The 17703-nt window shown below is 42.5% G+C and overlaps 1 protein-coding gene across 2 annotated transcripts in view; it reads right to left on the bottom strand.

Annotated features, from left to right (window-relative positions):
* The window catches only part of ENPP3 (ectonucleotide pyrophosphatase/phosphodiesterase 3), a 190827-nt gene that overhangs the window by 15033 nt on the left and 158091 nt on the right, over positions 1-17703 (bottom strand). For both annotated transcript variants that reach the window (XM_073671257.1, XM_073671258.1), the window contains exons 19-22: positions 15063-15111; positions 14827-14981; positions 4666-4801; positions 1863-1940 (exon numbers count right to left, since the gene is read on the bottom strand). In XM_073671257.1, the coding sequence (XP_073527358.1) occupies positions 1863-1940; positions 4666-4801; positions 14827-14981; positions 15063-15111 (418 nt within the window). The remainder of the gene's footprint in view (positions 1-1862; positions 1941-4665; positions 4802-14826; positions 14982-15062; positions 15112-17703) is intronic.

Raw genomic sequence — 17703 nt, 5'->3', positions numbered from 1 at the left:
TAGGAATATATTTTATTCTAGCACCTTGCAAATTGTCTCAGAGCTAGAGAGAATGGATATCCCGCAAATCATCAGAAAGCTAGAAAAACAGTTAAGACCTACAGTTCTGAATGTGTTGCGGTCTAAGACAGTCTAACAGGGATCTCTCAAAGGAAGAGAAAGTACAGCTCACAAAGCTCCAAGTGTTCTTTTCCAGTCCACATGATATATCTCCTGTTACCATAACTTCAAATCTGGAACATGTAGCAGGAATATGGCGGCGCTTACAGGATAAAACAATCTCACTACAATTGGAGAGATCATTGATAGCTTTGTAACACTGAATTGCTGAAAATCTTTTCTGAATATGATACTGTAATGATTTTACAAAAGACAACATTGCTCATGACTTCATTGTAAGTGCCTTAATAGTTTTTAATGAAATTACTTCATATATTCAGAAAATATTTTGGTTCCTTCTGTTATACATTTTTCTACTTGGGATACAGTGACATGTGCTTTATACATTACTGTCTAAGAAGTATACTGTATTAAGAGCTTCAGGCAATTATTGATATATAAAGGGAACATTTACCTGCAGATATAGTATTGGGCTGAAGGTAAATAGCATTAAAATCCTGTTTAGCCAGTTTGGAGCAGCGGCTACAGAGAGAAAATTGAGTATTCTCCCTGCAGCCGCTCACTTCCAGTCATCGAGGCAGAGCAGGGAGCAGACAGTCACTTATCTCTGTATAGTGAGCGTGCTGTAATCACTCACTGGCACATTGACTGACAGCCTGCTCTGCACACAAATACACTGGCGATCACAGTGCACTCACTGGGTAAGTGGTGACTGTAACCATTCCCTGCACTGCCCCCATGACTATAAGCTAGCGGCTGCAGGGAGAATATAACATTATTGTCTCCTTTGTAGCCGCTGCTTCATTTTCTTCTGGTAGCCAAACGTCTAGTAAATCATTGTAACACTTTCTACAAGCAGATCACCACTATATCTGCAGGCAAATAGCATTTTTGGAAGTGACAGGTTCCCTTTAAAGGGGTTGTCCGGTACTTTTTTTTAAGTTGCCCATTGTATTCAGCATGTGGGCGTAAGTGTCTCTGTAAATATCTTGTGTTGCAAATAATACCTATAAGCGGCTCTATCACTGGCCACTCACAGGCATCACGTGACCCCCGGCTGCAGCTGGCGCTGACATCCGCTGACGTCATGACAAGACCAGGCTACAGCCAATGGTCCCTCTTCCGCGTTCCACCGGTGGCTGATGGGTTGTGGGTGGGGTTATTCCCCTGCGTCACATCCTGCATCCACCATGCTCTCTCCCTCTCCCCATTCATTGGGAAAGCGCACAGTGGACGCTGGGTGTGACGCGGGGGAATAACCCCGCCCACAACCCAGCAGCCTCTGCGGGGACCCCAGTGCCGAGTCACGCCTCACTTGTCGTGGCGTCAGCGCGGGGTCAAGTGATGCCTGTGAGCGGCCACCGATAGCGCCGCTCACAGGCATTATCAGCAACAGAAGGTATTTACAAATATACTTATGCCCACATGCTGAATACATTGGGCAATTTTAAAAAAGTACCGGACAACTTCTTAAACTGATTTTTATTCACATGGATTTCCTAAAACAATCTTTTTATTAGAATGCACCCATACACATTAGGTTGATAACATGTCCTGCTGACAACTATAGGTTTTGCTGACAAGACCTAATGAGTATTCTAATGAATAACTTCAGTGCAGAAAGAAGAATTTTCCTTTGAAAATAAACTGGTACTAAAGATGTATTTAATATTCCTCAGTTTCCATAGAGTGCACATATATTGTTAATTCACCCCAATATGCAATGTAAGAATTACACTCACTCAAGAACTCTTTGTACATCGGTACGAGATTACTTGTGATTAGAGAATCATACTGTTCCACAGAGCTGCTATTATAGTCTGTAAGAAAAGAAAGATTACTTTGTGAATGATAATGGCAGCTTGAAGCGGAAAGAACGAACAACGTCAGTGAATCTATTTTAGAATAAACCTATCAGCAACAGTCTCAAGAGTGCACAATAATGGTGGGAAAAAAAATAAAATTAGAACAACATCAATTGCTAAAAATTAACAAACATGTCCACCAAAAAGTAAAAATTCTTTAATTTTTTTAGGTCAAAGAAAAAGATTCATTGTGTGTACATTTGGACTATATATAAACTCTCTTTACTGTCTACACAATGGGACATATTCATTCTTAACAAAATGTAAACGTAGATGAAATAAGCTTAAAATGCATCAGATTATCAAAATGGTTCATGTCTAGTCTAAGGGCCCGATTCAGCATTTGCCATTAATTGAAGTCACTTTTCTTTTTTGTCTTGTATTTGTTGGTATTTTAGGCGCTAATTTCTTCAAAATGCATGAATTTGGTACTAAATCAAAAATGCTCTTCATTTTTGTCTTTAACCGTTTTTTTTCCAACTTTTCATCACCAAAGGTCGCGAATCCATTAAAAAGTCCCGCAAAAAGGCACGAAATTGAAAATTCCTACAGAAACTACTCCAGGGTAAAACTGAAGTGAGATGCACAAAAAACAAAAAAAATCATTACTCTGTCTAAAACATCTGGATAAGCAAAGTTGTAGAGAAAAAATTAAAAAAAGACTTAAAAAAGAAAAACAACCTAAAAAACAGTGATGAATCCAGGTGTAAGTTTACATCACCTATTATTTGCCTTACTTTGTGCCACAATTTTGTTGAATGGTGTCGCATGTCAGGTCACACTCCATTTCTTTGAGGCCACAACTCCCTTGTTGGAAAAGTCATAAAAAGTGTCTGAATCACATACTAAATATGGTGCAAGTCATGAAAGACAGTTTTTTGGGGCAAATTATGTCTAAATTCTGACAAAGTTAGCCTGATAAATATGCCCCGCCATTCATTATGAGCCCGATCCAACAAAGCTTTTATGTCTGAATTGTGGAGTAAAAACTTTGAAAAGTCACAAAATGTTGTTGCAATGCGATGCTGCGGTATATTTTTGCAACTTATGGCTTTCTCACATAATTTTCGTGCAGCTTCGATAAAATAGGCCGAGTTGGATTGGGACAGGAGCTTATCAATCCCTGCTCGTCAAATTCATGACGAGCAGTGGCATTCCTTACGCCACATATCTTATTCCATTCCTTGACTCAAGAAAGATTTGTGGCGGGGCATGCACAGAGGCGCACACCACTTGTCAGATGCTCCCAAGCACACCATCAGGGCAACGAAGGAGTGGCTTCGCAAGAAGCATTTCAAGGTCCTGGAGTGACCTAGCCAGTCTCCAGATCTAAACCTTATAGAAAACTTTTGGAGGGAATTGAAAGTCCGTGTTGCCAGGCGACAGCCCCAAAACATCACTGCTCTAGAGGAGATCTGCATGGAGGAATGGGCCAACATACCAGCAACAGTGTGTGCCAGCCTTGTGAAGACTTACAGAAAACGTTTGGCCTCTGTCATTGCCAACAAAGGATATATAACAAAGTATTGAGATGAACTTTTGTAATTGACCAAATACTTATTTTCCACCAAAATATGAAAAAAAATTCTTTCCAAATCAGACAATGTGATTTTCAGGATTTGTTTTCTCATTTTGTCTCTCATAGTTGAGGTCTACCTATGCTGTCAATTACAGGCCTCTCTCATCTTTTTAAGTGGGAGAACTTGCACAATTGGTGGCTGACTAAATACTTTTTTTCCCCACTGTAGATGTGTACTATTTTGAAGAATTTTGCGCAAAAAAACAGCAACAAAGACTATGACAAAAAAAGAAAAGTCAGTTTAAAACACAAATGATGGTTCGGCCCTTAAAAATATAAGTACTCTTCTGATGAAACTCAAAAACTTCACTAATTTTAGCATTCTTATGGCCACAGCACTTGATAAGTACAGTCTTTGGTGATGAGAACACTTAGCTTGTTGTCAGATGGCCATAATATGGACATATTTTACCTACCACGTTCTAATGTAACAATTTGGATTACCCATATTGTATGGTCATCTAATTCCAGGTCAGTGGCACCACTAGAGGTGTAGGTATTTGAAAAAATGCACCCATATATTCAAAAATGAACCAGTATTACGGCCATGAGAAGGTCGGCAGAAATGTGAAATCATCTCATAACACAAATAAAAAATACCATTTAGCAAAAATTAAATGAACTGTACAACAATTACAGGAAAACTTTTAGAATCAAAAGAGGATGATCATCTCTATTCTGCGGTCATCTCTTCCAGGATCTTTCCTTTTCTTAAGAATCATACTTTTATTATATACTTTGATCTGCTGTCACACCACATTACATTTTGCTAAGCTGTTAAAACTACTGCATAACAGGACAGTTAAAAGGGATTTCTGTATTGGAAAACATCAAAAATGGAAAGTACCTACAAAGCCGAGCACTAAATCGATGAAATTTGTACATGCCCCTTCATGTGGAGCCAACTGTGATGTTGATACTGCACACACATAGGAAGTTTGTGTCTTTATAACAAGAACCACGCAGAGTGGATCCCTTGCCAGTCCACATCAACGCCCACAACTGGCAACGCTTTTGTTTTGTAATAGGTTTAGACTTACGCTCAGCCACATCCAGATGATTAAAGCTTTTGCAAATCCCTATTTAAAGAAATGTACTTACTGGGAGGATGGAGGAAGCTGTGGGTTATGCTCATATCTGGCAAGTAGTCTGAGCAGTTTTGGCTGTTTGCCTCTGGGACTCTACCGTCAGGCCGCAGACAGTCTGGTAATGTAGGAGGAAGAGAAGAGCCTTCTCCCTGGACAATTAAAAAACCTAGTGTCATTTAATCCATATACCTAATTCATCAAGTATTCATGGTCACCTTGTCATATTTCTGAATTTTTCCATTCTTAGTAATGATGAGAGCCTGGAATTAAACTTTGTTTCTTACTAAAAGTAATGAAATCAGTGGAACGTCAATGAAAGAGCGTTCTGTATTATGAACTTAGTCACTGTGTCCTACAAGTGAACGTCAAACATAGGGCAGACAATTGCTGCTCTCAGGCTGCAGTATGATGTAACTAGGTAGGGAGCAATTTCAAGGTTTTTACCGTTTTGAACATGTTTGTGACAAACTTTTAGTAATTGAGCAGATCACATCACCCATTAGAAACAGTACAACTTTAACCCCTTAGCAAGCCAGCCTGTTTGAGCCTTAAAGAAGCACTCCCATGAAGATGTATATATGTGCATGTAATATAGTGTGTATGTTAATATACACCGTTCGTTCCTGTTTCCAATGACGTCACCGCTCTTCAGACTATTTGGATCACACTGCTTTATACGTGAGCTAGAAGTCTCTCTTACAATGTAAGCCTATGGAGCCTCATTCTGAAGCTCCATAGATCCACATTGTAAAAAACACTTCTGGGTCACACAGAACGCAATGTGACCCAGAGAGTCTGAAGAGACGTCACTCAGAAGACGAGCGAAGCGGCGCTGGATCCTGGAGAAAAGGCGGTAGGTTGAGTATGTTACCACACACTACACAACACTACATGCACATATGCACAGATTTATTAAAAAATATTCATGAGAGGGCTTCTTTAAGGACCAAGCAATGTTTTCATTTTATTTTTTTTCAATCCATGCATATTCCATCGATTTAATTAAAACATTACTTTCATTCTATGTTAGTATGATTTCATCTTTAGCAAATATGTATGTATGTTTTTTATGTCTTACTATTTTTTTTTTGCAATAATAACTCACTTTATGGGAAAAACAAAGATTGTATGTTGCTGCATTTAAAGTGTCAGATTTTTATTTTATTTTATCTCTGTTATACAAAAAGAAACTACAAATGGTTTTATTCTTTTTATTTTATTTTTTTTACTGCAAACACTTTCTTAAAGGGGCTGATAACCCCTTCTTAATTGTTGTAGTCCTTAATGAAAATAAAAAAAACATACACTCCCCTCCCACACCAGCAACGTTCCAGCAATATCTGGTTCTTTCTACAATCGTCTTGCATAGTTATGCCATTTAGGAGAACTGTACGAAACAATGTCACATGTGTGGCGGGAGATCTGGTGCCGATTTTGCTGGTGCTGGAGGTGAATATAATGTTTTCCCGTTTTATACGAGGGACTACAGAATTTAAGAATTATTAGACAGCTTAGGCAAAATGGGCCAAAAAAGAGGTATATCTGACTCTGAAAAGTCAAAAATTGTTACAAGTCTTACAGAGAGATGCAGGACTCTTGAAATTGCAAATGTGGTACCCCAGTGGTCTGGTTGCCACAGTGATAGAAATATCACATCTGAGAGCAAGTGGGAGGTTCCCTGGTCAGGAGCCCTTGAACATGCAACACCTACTGTCCCCGACCAGATAGGGGAGGAATCTGCCCTATATAAACTGGATCTGGAGCGGGGTTAGAGTAGTGAAGCTAGAGAGAGAGAGAGTGAAGTTCCAGACACAGGGAAAGCAACAGCTAGGAGCTCTGTAGGAGCAGGAGCTGAGTGCCAGGGACTGGAAGCAGATATTACTCATCCTGGCTGAAGACACTACGACCAGACAACGGAGTCCGAGGCTGTGAGGATCTCTAAGTCCATCGCAGAAACCAGCCGGCAGGTGATTCCAGGTCCTCTGGCCATAGAAGCCCGGAGGCTCAGTCACGAGCAAGGGACCAGCACCGCCATTGAGGAGCGGAGGCTATCAGAAGGCCCCAAGTCACCAGCCATACGGGTGAGCACCACACGGTATACTCAGGGATGTGGGCTACTTCCATTCGCTTACAGCAAGGTAGCCAGGAAGAGTGCAGACAGACGGGGAGGCCTACAACTCCACCTGGCCAGGGGAACTCCTGTTTGTTCACAGACTGCCCAGGCCTCTTATGCTAGCCAGTACTCCCGGGAGGGTCTGCCTTATCTTCATCACTAAAGACCCTGAACTGCACTGCAAAGACTCTGAGTCGTTCCTGCTTCACCCGTGCACCATCACTACCATCATCCACACTCACTGCCCTGAGGCTATACTCCTCCCCTGGGGAGTTGTCCAATCCTCTGCTGCGCATACAACACCAGCCTCAGCAGTCTGCCTCGCAGCGGCGGTACACCCTGACCGCAATCCACGGGTGGCGTAGTCGGACATTAACCTAAAACATATAAAAGACTGCCACTGGTTTGACCACCCTGAGCCACGGGACCGGGTCGCCGCCACGGAGACTACAACCCCCAGAGACCCGGCTCCGGGTAACCCACACGCGTGCACACACGGCCCAGGGGGCGCATCACAAAGATATTGGGGTGAGATCACAGTAACGTCAAAAGTTTTGTTGCAGATAGTCAACAGGGTCAAAAAATATTTAACACATTATTCTCCTGTGCTGTAATATTCCAGAGCTGGAGTGCCCATATGTACAAAGTGTTCAGTTCTCACAGACATGGCCAAGTTAAAGGGGTTATCCGGTCAAAAGTGATAAGTCTGCAGTCACTGTGTATGAGACCTGGAACCGGAGACTGTGTATATGTTATACATAACCCCGGCCATGCAGTGCCACCTCTCTCCATTCATTTGTATGGAGCGAGGCCACGCCCAATCTAGTGACATGGATGGCCAGTGGGTGCGTCCGACTAGAAGGCGCCTCTCCTTCAATACAAGTGTATGGAGAATGAGGCCGCGCCCACTGGATGAGGGGTATGTATAACACATACATACCCTCTGTTACCAGGTCTCACACCAGTGAATCACCGCAGCGCACAGTGCGTATGCTGGGGGGATTCATAAGTCTGCAGTCACACAGAGTGACTGGAGACTTATCACTTTTGACCGGACAACCCCTTTAAGGAAGGCTGAAACCAACCACCACTGATAAGACACATAAGTTGAACGTGACTCTTGACAGACCACAGATCTGTGGCTAGATCAGTAATGGGCACAGACTTCTGTGGCGCCCCTGAGGGTTCAGTCGCTACAGAGGTACTGCACCTCACCCAGAGGTGTGGCATCTCCTTATCTCAGGTAAGGATGGAGTACTGCCCGGGACCCTAACATCTGCACTCAACACTACACTACTCCAGGCCAGCTGGAAGGGCATTATGTACTTCTTCTGCTGACCCGTCCCTGGCTGAAGTGGGGGGAACCAAAAGTGATCCAAGTAGTGGGTGTGGGTGGAGGACGCAGTACAGGGGAGCACTTGAAGATTTATATACAGTACAGACCAAAAGTTTGGACACACCTTCTCATTTAAAGATTTTTCATTATTTTCATGACTATGAAAATTCTACATTCCCACTGAAGGCATCAAAACTATGAATTAACACATGTGGAATTATATACTTAACAAAAAAGTGTGAAACAACTGAAAATATGTCTTATATTCTAGGTTCTTCAAAGTAGCCACCTTTTGCTTTGATGACTGCTTGGCACACTCTTGGCATTCTCTTGATGAGCTTCAAGAGGTAGTCACCGGAAATGGTCTTCCAACAATCTTGAAGGAGTTCCCAGAGATGCTTAGCACTTGTTGGCCTTTTTGCCTTCACTCTGCGGTCCAGCTCACACCAAACCATCTCGATTGGTTTCAGGTCTGGTGACTGTGGAGGCCAGGTCATCTGGCGTAGCACCCCATCACTCTCCTCCTTGGTCAAATAGCCCTTACACAGCCTGGAGGTGTGCTTGGGGTCATTGTCCTGTTGAAAAATAAATGATGGTTCAACTAAACGCAAACCGGATGGAATAGCATGCCGCTGCAAGATGCTGTGGTAGCCATGCTGGTTCAGTATGCCTTCAATTTTGAATAAATCCCCAACAGTGTCACCAGCAAAGCACCCCCACACCATCACACCTCCTCCTCCATACTTCACGGTGGGAACCAGGCATGTAGAGTCCATCTGTTCACCTTTTCTGCGTCGCACAAAGACACTGTGGTTGGAACCAAAGATCTCAAATTTGGACTCATCAGACCAAAGCACAGATTTACACTGGTCTAATGTCCATTCCTTGTGTTCTTTAGCCCAAACAAGTCTCTTCTGCTTGTTGCCTGTCATTAGCAGTGGTTTCCTAGCAGCTACGTATTTTACCATGAAGGCCTGCTGCACAAAGTCTCCTCTTAACAGTTGTTGAAGAGATGTGTCTGCTGCTAGAACTCTGTGTGGCATTGACCTGGTCTCTAATCTGAGCTGCTGTTAACCTGCGATTTCTAAGGCTGGTGACTTGGATAAACTTATCCTCAGAAGCAGAGGTGACTCTTGGTCTTCCTTTCCTGGGGCGGTCCTCATGTGAGCCAGTTTCTTTGTAGCGCTTGATGGTTTTTGCAACTGCACTTGGGGACACTTTCAAAGTTTTCCCAATTTTTTGCACTGACTGACCTTCATTTCTTAAAGTAATGATGGCCGCACGTTTTTCTTTACTTAGCTGCTTTTTTCTTGCCATAATACAAATTCTAACAGTCTATTCAGTAGGACTATCAGCTGTGTATCCACCTGACTTCTGCACAACACAACTGATGGTCCCAACTCCATTTATAAGGCAAGAAATCCCACTTATTAAACCTGACAGGGCACAACTGTGAAGTGAAAACCATTTCCGGTGACTACCTCTTGAAGCTCATCAAGAGAATGCCAAGAGTGTGCAAAGTAGTCATCAAATCAAAAGGTGGCTACTTTGAAGAACCTAGAATATAAGACATATTTTCAGTTGTTTCAAACTATTTTGTTAAGTATATAATTCCACATGTGTTAATTCATAGTTTTGATGCCTTCAGTGTGAATGTACAATTTTTATAGTCATGAAAATACAGAAAAATCTTTAAATGAGAAGGTGTGTCCAAACTTTTGGTCTGTACTGTATATATACAGGGTGGTCTGAAAGTAGGTGGACGGAAAATAATAACATTTATTTTGATTTATATATAAAATTATATTTACTAACACAAGCATAACATTGACAATTACATTTTATTCTGAAACAATAATACAAAAGCCCTTAAATGTTATCAACGCAGGTGCTCAAACTGTTTTCTATTACAATTTGCACAGCTTTGAAGTCTGCCTTTTACGCTTCGACAAACTTTTTTGCACAAGTCTCTTTGGGTATTAATTTCTTGAATTTCTTGAAATGCATCTCTTATGCAATTTTTCAAATCACTGACACTTTTTGGTTTTCGACTATAAACTTTGTCCTTGAGTACTCCCCAAAAGAAAAAATCCATTGGGGTCAAGGCTGGTGAACGTGCTGGCCAATCAAGTGGGCCTCTTCGGCCAATCCATTTATTAGGAAATGTTTCATCAAGATACTCGCGGGCTACTCTTGAATAATGTGGAGGAGCCCCATCTTGTTGGAAATAAAGTTCATTTGAATTAGGCTGTTGCTGTAACTGGGGAACAACTTGATTCATTAGAATTTTGAGATACTTATCTCCTGTGACTGTTCCATAACCTTCATAACCTTATTACACTTTCTGTCCACCTACTTTTGGACCACCCTGTATAGGGAAGCCATCTTTTTAGAGAGTTGAAGAGTGAGTCAGAGGAGGAGAAGTGAAGGGAGCAGAGGCTTTTCAGGAGCTCTGCTCGGGAGGCAGGCTCAGCCTGTCAAGCCCAAGACTGAGAGAGGAGTGGGAGCTAGGGAGGAAGGCTCCAGGAACTGAAGGGATCCCAGGGGGTACAGTGAGTGCAGGACGGCACCCGTACGCCCGAATCTGCCAGGCGGTAGAGGGATCAGGCCTCAAGAAGGGAACCGGTCCCTGGACTAGCCGAGTTACTTTAGGTCTCAGCTAGAAAACCGGAGGCTTCTGCACTTTCAAGGTGCAGTTGCCACATCCGCACCTAAGCCGCCGAAAAGGGCACCAAGCAAGGTCTGGGAACTTCAAGTTGCCCAGAGGGATCTCAAGGTACCCGATCAGGACTTTGTGTGGCGGGGCGCAGGGCAGGAGGGAGAGACCCAGCGCTGGAAGTCAGCTAAGAAAGGAACATACAGAGAGGGGTCCCGTTAAGTGCTCTTGAGATACTTGAGGGAGTGCTGAACCCCTGCCTGGTGAGCGCAGCGCAATGTGGGAGATGGTCACCTGTATAGTGCCACCTGAGGAACCTAAATAACTGTGAGTAAACTCGGATGATTGCACCCCACTGTTTCTGTCAGTTATTTCTACCACGTTATCGCTCCTGCACTACAACACCCAGCATCACCATCTGCACCTACACTGCCCTGGAGCTGTGTTCTGCCTGTGGAGAGCCGCACCAACTCAGCTGCCCTAACATTTGCCCCAGAGGTCTGCAGCAGCGCCGATACCCATTACCGGGAACCACAGGTTTCGTCACGAGACAAAACCGTTTATCATCCCTTCAAGCAACAACCCCTTTTAAGAGTGACCCCAGGGAACGGGCCCAGGAGCCGACCGCCGTGACATCCCAAGAAGGTAAAGGCCCGGGTACCGAGTCCCCCATATCCCCCTGGGCGAGTCATCTCCACTTCCACTCAGACACCAACAAGGGGGAGATGGGGTACTGCTATGGGCTGATATTATTAAGGATGAGCTAGTTGGACCTTTTCTTTTTGAAGATGGACTCAAAATCAACTCAAACCTACTGCCAGCTTTCACAAGACACTTTCTTCAAGCAGTGGTACACTAAAAAGTCAGCATCTTTCAAGAAAACCATGTTTATAATGCAGAACAAAGCTACATTGTATGCATCAAAGTCCTCAACTGCTTGGCTAGCCAGTAAAGGCCTGAAAGATGAAAGAATAATGATATGATCTTCTTCCTGACCTAAACGTTATTGAGAAATTGTGGGTCTTCTTAAATAGGAGATTTACAGTGAAGGAAAACAGTACACCTCTCTGAGCAGGGTCTAAGAGGCTGTGGTTGGTACTGCCCAAAACAGATTAAAGGGAACCTGTCAAGTCCCCCATTCCCTCCAACCCAGCAGCATTCACATACGTATAGCTAAATTCCCTGCCTAACCAGCCTTTTATAATGTTATTCATTTACATCTATATTTAAAAAAAGTATTTATAACCTCTGCTTTTCCTATGCTAATGTACATCTTCTGCACTTCCGGTCATGCGCAGTGCGCCTCTGAAGCCAGAAAGCGTACACTCAGCTTCAGAAGCTCAATTACGCTGCTGAATAGAGCGGCGCACATTCGCGAGACTTCCATTGAGCTGGCGATGACGCTGGCTGGTGCAAATCATGTTATCACTCCCACAGGGGAAACATACAAAGAGGGCCGACTAGTTTGGTGAAACTAAGGCCCCATCAACTAGTCAAGGGCCTAATTAGCATAAGAAAAACAGACCTTAAGACGCACCCCAAATTTTAGGGTGGAAAATAGGAAAAACATTTTTTTTAATAATATGGGGGTCCATCTTTTAGTCTGAATAGGTATGGTATCTTACCTGGGGGGCGGTGGAGCGAGGGTAACAGGAGGTTGGGTCCTTCAGGAAGCCGGCGGAAGTGGAGGAATGCTGCGGACCCTAGATGCAAGAAGGCGGTGCTCCAGCAGTGGGGAGTTGCGGTGGTGGTGGAGCAGGATCGCAGGGCCCTCAATTCCCTTCTTCAGGAACCTGGCGGCTGCAGCAGAAGAGGTGAGATGCTGTGGGGTCGGTGCCTGGCCGGGGCCTGTGGCTAGCTGGGGCTGGGGCCGGGGCCTTGCTGGGGATGAGGCCTGAGCCTGGCTGGGGCCTATGCCTGGGTGGGGCCTGTGCCTGGCTGGAGCTGGAGCTGGGGCTGGGGCCGGGACCTGTGCTGGGTTGTGAGCGGCGTCGGGCGGTGAGGCAGAGCAGCGTGCGTGGCTTTCCGGTAGCCGCGGCCATCTTCCTAAAGCTGTGATCTACAGGAAAATGACTGCCGGAGCTCCTTTTCTGCGCAGTCGCTGGCTCGGGCGGCCATTTTCCTGTAGATCATGGCCACAGGAAGATGGCTGCAGCCACCGGAAAGCCATGCAGGCCGCTCTGCTTCACTGCCCGTCGTCGCTCACAGCTCGAGACCGGCCTCAGCCCAGTCAGGCACAGGTCCCGGCCCAAGCCAGCCGCTCTGCCTCACCGCCGACAGCATCTCAACTCAGCTGCTCCTGAAGGAGGGAGGGCATGGAGGGCCCTGCGATCCCGCTCCACCACCACCACAACTATCCGGTAAAGTAACATTCGGATGGGCCGAAAAATACAGTACTTTTTTTAAACATGGATGTAAGTGAATAACATTATACAAGGCTGGTTAAACAGGGAATTTAGTAATACATATGTGAATGCTGCTGGGTTGGAGGGCATGGGGGACCTGACAGGTTCTCTTTAAAAAACTGACAGACTCCATGGATGGAAAGATTATGACTGTTATAAAAAAAGAATGGTAGCTATATTGGTCACTTTTTTTTTTTTTTTTTAAATGTCAGAAATGTATTTTTGTACATTTTGAGTTGTTTGGTTATTATTCTTAATTTAACAGGTAAAATAAATAAATTACAGAATTACAGGAAAAAATTTATGTTTTTCATTTAGTTGCATAAGGCTAAGTGTCCACGATGCAGAAATGCTGCATATTTTTTCCACTTCTCCCTGGCAGGAAAAACACATGCGGATGTTACATGCGTTTTTCCTGCCAGGTAGAAGAGTTTGTCAAGCGTTTTTGCATGCATTTCTGCATGCGGGTTATCAAGCGCTTTCCAAGCGATTTTAGCATCACTGGGAATAGTGCTTGACAACTTGGTCACACTATTTAAATCCATGCAACCGGCATGGATTTATATAGTGTGACCAAGTAATAGTTAAAAAAAAGAAATAAAAATTGTAAAAAAATAAAAAATAAAGATTATACTTACCTTCCCATGGCCCCCGGTATTTTCTCCCCTGCGTCCGGTCTTCCCGTGTCTCGCGGTGGTCTAAAAGGATCTGCGGTGATGTCATTTAGTCATGTGACGTCAGCCGTCGCGTGACCTGTCACATGACTAAATGACGTCGCCGCAGGTCTTTTTAGACCATCGCGAGCCGCCCAACACACCTGACGCATCTCTATGGAGACCGGGGGCCATCGGAAGGTAAGTATAATCTTTATTTTTTATTTTAAATTCTTTTTTCAACAGGTAACATGGTACCCGAGTCTGGAGGAGAGTCTCCTCTTCTCCAGACCCGGGTACCATCCACACATTGAATCGCATAACATCCGCATGTATATATGTATACATACGGATGTTATGCGGTTCAATGCAAGTCAATGGCGGCAATTACGCTGCATGTCCGCAAAATTAATGGACATGCTGCGCATTTTTCCGCAATGATAATCCGCAGCGGAAATTTCTGCAGCATATACATAGCACATGCGGATTATCATTGGGGACCATGGGGCACGTATTACCAAGCGTTTTTAAGCGTTTTCGCTGAGGAAATTCCACGACAAAAATACTTGAAAAACGCATAGTGGGCACACAGCCTAATAATTCTGCACACTAATAGTTGTCTAATAATGATACACACATAAGATACTCTCTTAAGAAAGACACAACCTCACTTTTACTTTCTTAAATATTCAGGATTTGATTGATCGACAGCTCTGTAGTTGTTCAATAAAATCAATCCTCAAAAATACAAATTGCTTAATAATTGTACATATTGTGAAAAAAATCTGTAGTTCAACATTAGATGTTTTGTTTAAAGGGAAATAGAGCGCATCATCAGTGGGCATCAATGTATTTGTCTAATGTGTATTAAGACAATAAATGTTGGTCCCCAGAAAAGTCATCAATTATTTAAATGATGCAGTAAATGAGTAATCTAATTACCTCCAGTCAGAAGGTCAAATGCATATATTTGTAATCTACTCTTCTTGGTATGCTTTATGTAGCACTCACCTGTGCTTCCACAGTATAGGCACTCCAGAGAGGCATGAATAAATTGTGGCTATAACCACTCACATAGCCTTCATGGTGAAGGAGGCAATACATGCTATTAACAATTACATTAATGGGCCTTCCATATGGCAAATTCCTTGCCTCTGACTGATTTACTGTGGAGCAAAGTAGAAATGTAATTACAGTCAGTACAGAAAAAAAAGCTTACCATCTAAAACAATTCTTATGTTACTCACTGCTTTCTTGAGCAAGAGTTAATCTTCCATTGAGCATGGCTTCATCAGTCTGAAGTGATAAAAAATGAAATACCTTTACTTAATTTATCTGTTGTTAATATGGCATAAAATGAGACTAAGACTAAATTCACACTGCCATTAGATACTACCCTTTAAGCTATCTCAGCAGTCAAAAACACAGAAACCATATTGATGCTTGGTGGGCATCATTATAAATTATATCAATTTGGTCCATTAAATGATGGGAGGGATCCATCTGTGCACTGTGATTTTCATGCTAAATGAAAACTCAGATGAAATGCAAATGTGAAGAGTATCTAAAGCACGCCATATGTCTTAGATATCAGTCGACCAAAGAATAGTTTAGGCTGATCGTTCAGAAAAAAATGTTAGAGGCTAATTAAACAACAACCACTGATCAGTTTTCTTCACCGCAGGTATCAATTTATTCAGCATAGCACCAACATTATGGCCACGCCTTTTCTTTATAGTGTTAAATCCTGCTGACAGGTTCTCTTTAAGCCTTCATTCTTCAAAACTGAATAACTCCAAGCGTGATAGGTTATCTTGGTATTGCAGTTCACCCATTCCTTTAAAGCACGACTCCAGCATTTTTTATATTGCACCGTTGGAGTGGTGATTTAAATGTAATTCCTCTGCCCTCTGTCTCATACTCACCTGCTGCCACCTTCATAGTTTTCCAGAGTCGCTCTCATCGGTTTTCACCGAAAACTGACCTGCCGGCAGCTCCAGTGTTTCATAGAGGGGTGCGGAGGTCATTTTTCAATACAAGTCTATGAGAGCCTTGTTCTGGCTCTCATAGACTTGCATTGAGAGCTTGTGATGTAGCTTCTGACTTCCTGACAGTCAGAAACTGCGCTCACAAGATGCCGCTGTGGGACCAGAGTGGTGACGAAAAATGGTGAAGACACAGAGGGTGTGTATATGAGCAGGGGCAGGGGACTTACATTTAAAATGCCACTCCAATGTTGAAAAAAAAACAAAACGCTAGAGTGGTGCTTTAACAACCTTGGTCACTCTTCTCTGCGCCTGTTCTAGTTCAGCTATGTACTTCTTATACAAGGCAACCATATTTGTACACTGTATGCTACGTGTGGCCACACTAATGACTTGAATAGAGGAAAAATTATGTTTTTGTAATGAGCATCTATGCCTCTTTTAATGCATCCTATTATTTTATTTTCCTTGGCAGCAGCTACCTGACACTGATCACTAAAGCTTAGTTTGCTATCCACCCGTACGCCAATGTTTTTTTCAATGACAGTTTTACCCAGAATTTCACCATTTTGTATATAATTATTCATTTTATTTCCTTTGCCTAAGTGCATTTCCATACATTTATCTACATTAAACTTTAATTGCCATTTCTCAGCCCAAGCCTCCAGCTTACATAAATCTCTCTGTAATATTAAGTTATTATCTTCTGTGTTGATTACCATGCAGAGCTTATTATCTGTAAATATTGAAATTCTACTCTGTATGCCCCATCATTAATAAATATATTAAAAAGAAGAGGGCACAATACTGACCCCTGTAGTAGCCCCCCATTGTTAACTTTGACCCAATCTGAGTGTGTTCCATTAATGTATTACAATACTCATAAGCATTACACGTAGACCAGCTGAGATCGCTGGAGCATGGTGTCAATTAACAATCCCCACCAGCTTTAGTCCCCGAGTGCTTTCGATGCTGCAAAAGCAAGTCTGCCTCAAATAGCAGCAATGATAGTGCACAGTTCGGGCTAGCAGTGCTACAATACTGCTGGTCTAAACTGTCAATCAAGCAGGAGTGACCGCCCCTCAGCAACTAGGAAACTGGAGAGTGGAGCTCCTACTGAAGAAGATGGGCCAAATCCTTTAGTGCTATTTCTTTTAATATTCTTTAGTTAATAATTCTGCAAAAATTGTAATGTAGTTGGCCGAAGTCACATTTCTATTTCTATTTAAAGCTTATCTATTGCATAGTCAACAGCTTTAGAAAATTGTAATATGCTTTTTATATTAATTACTCATGGATTTCAAGAACTTGGCTTGCTTCTAGTGCACACAAATCTGCCTAGTCATGAGGTCACAAAGGTTCTCAACTTTATACAATATACAATATGAATTATTATGCAGTCAGGCTAAAAAAATAAGGAGCTCACACCAAATGCAAAGATAAAGAAAGACAAGATTCAAACAAAAAAGGACAGTGTATATGTAAAAATGAGAATCACACTTAAAGGTAATGATTAGAAAAATATATAAAAAAAAATGTATTAGATTTATGACATCACAACAGACATCGACAAACGTTAAAAACATTAAATATCTAAAAATGGATAATGTCAAGAAGAAACTTGTGTACCATAGTGCTCACTCACTACAGCCACCCTTCATTGACAACAGAACAGAACAAAATACACATAAGCTGATAAAAGAAAAAACAGACCTACTACTCAAAAATAGCCAACCAAAATGGCAGTGTTTATGTAGAAATTTATTAGATTTATGCTATCAAAACTGACACTGACAAGCATTAAAACAATTAAAATATCTAAAAATAGATAATGTTAATGAGAAACTTGAATGTGCACCATAAGGCATCAGAAACCCTTCACTGATAATTTTGGTGGACAGAA

This window comes from Phyllobates terribilis, unplaced genomic scaffold (genome assembly GCF_046119375.1).
Source record: "Phyllobates terribilis strain yellow unplaced genomic scaffold, ASM4611937v1 Scaffold_3__8_contigs__length_932513732, whole genome shotgun sequence".
In the NCBI taxonomy this organism is placed as follows: Eukaryota; Metazoa; Chordata; class Amphibia; order Anura; family Dendrobatidae; genus Phyllobates; species Phyllobates terribilis.
This window is presented reverse-complemented; position numbering and strand designations above follow the sequence as displayed.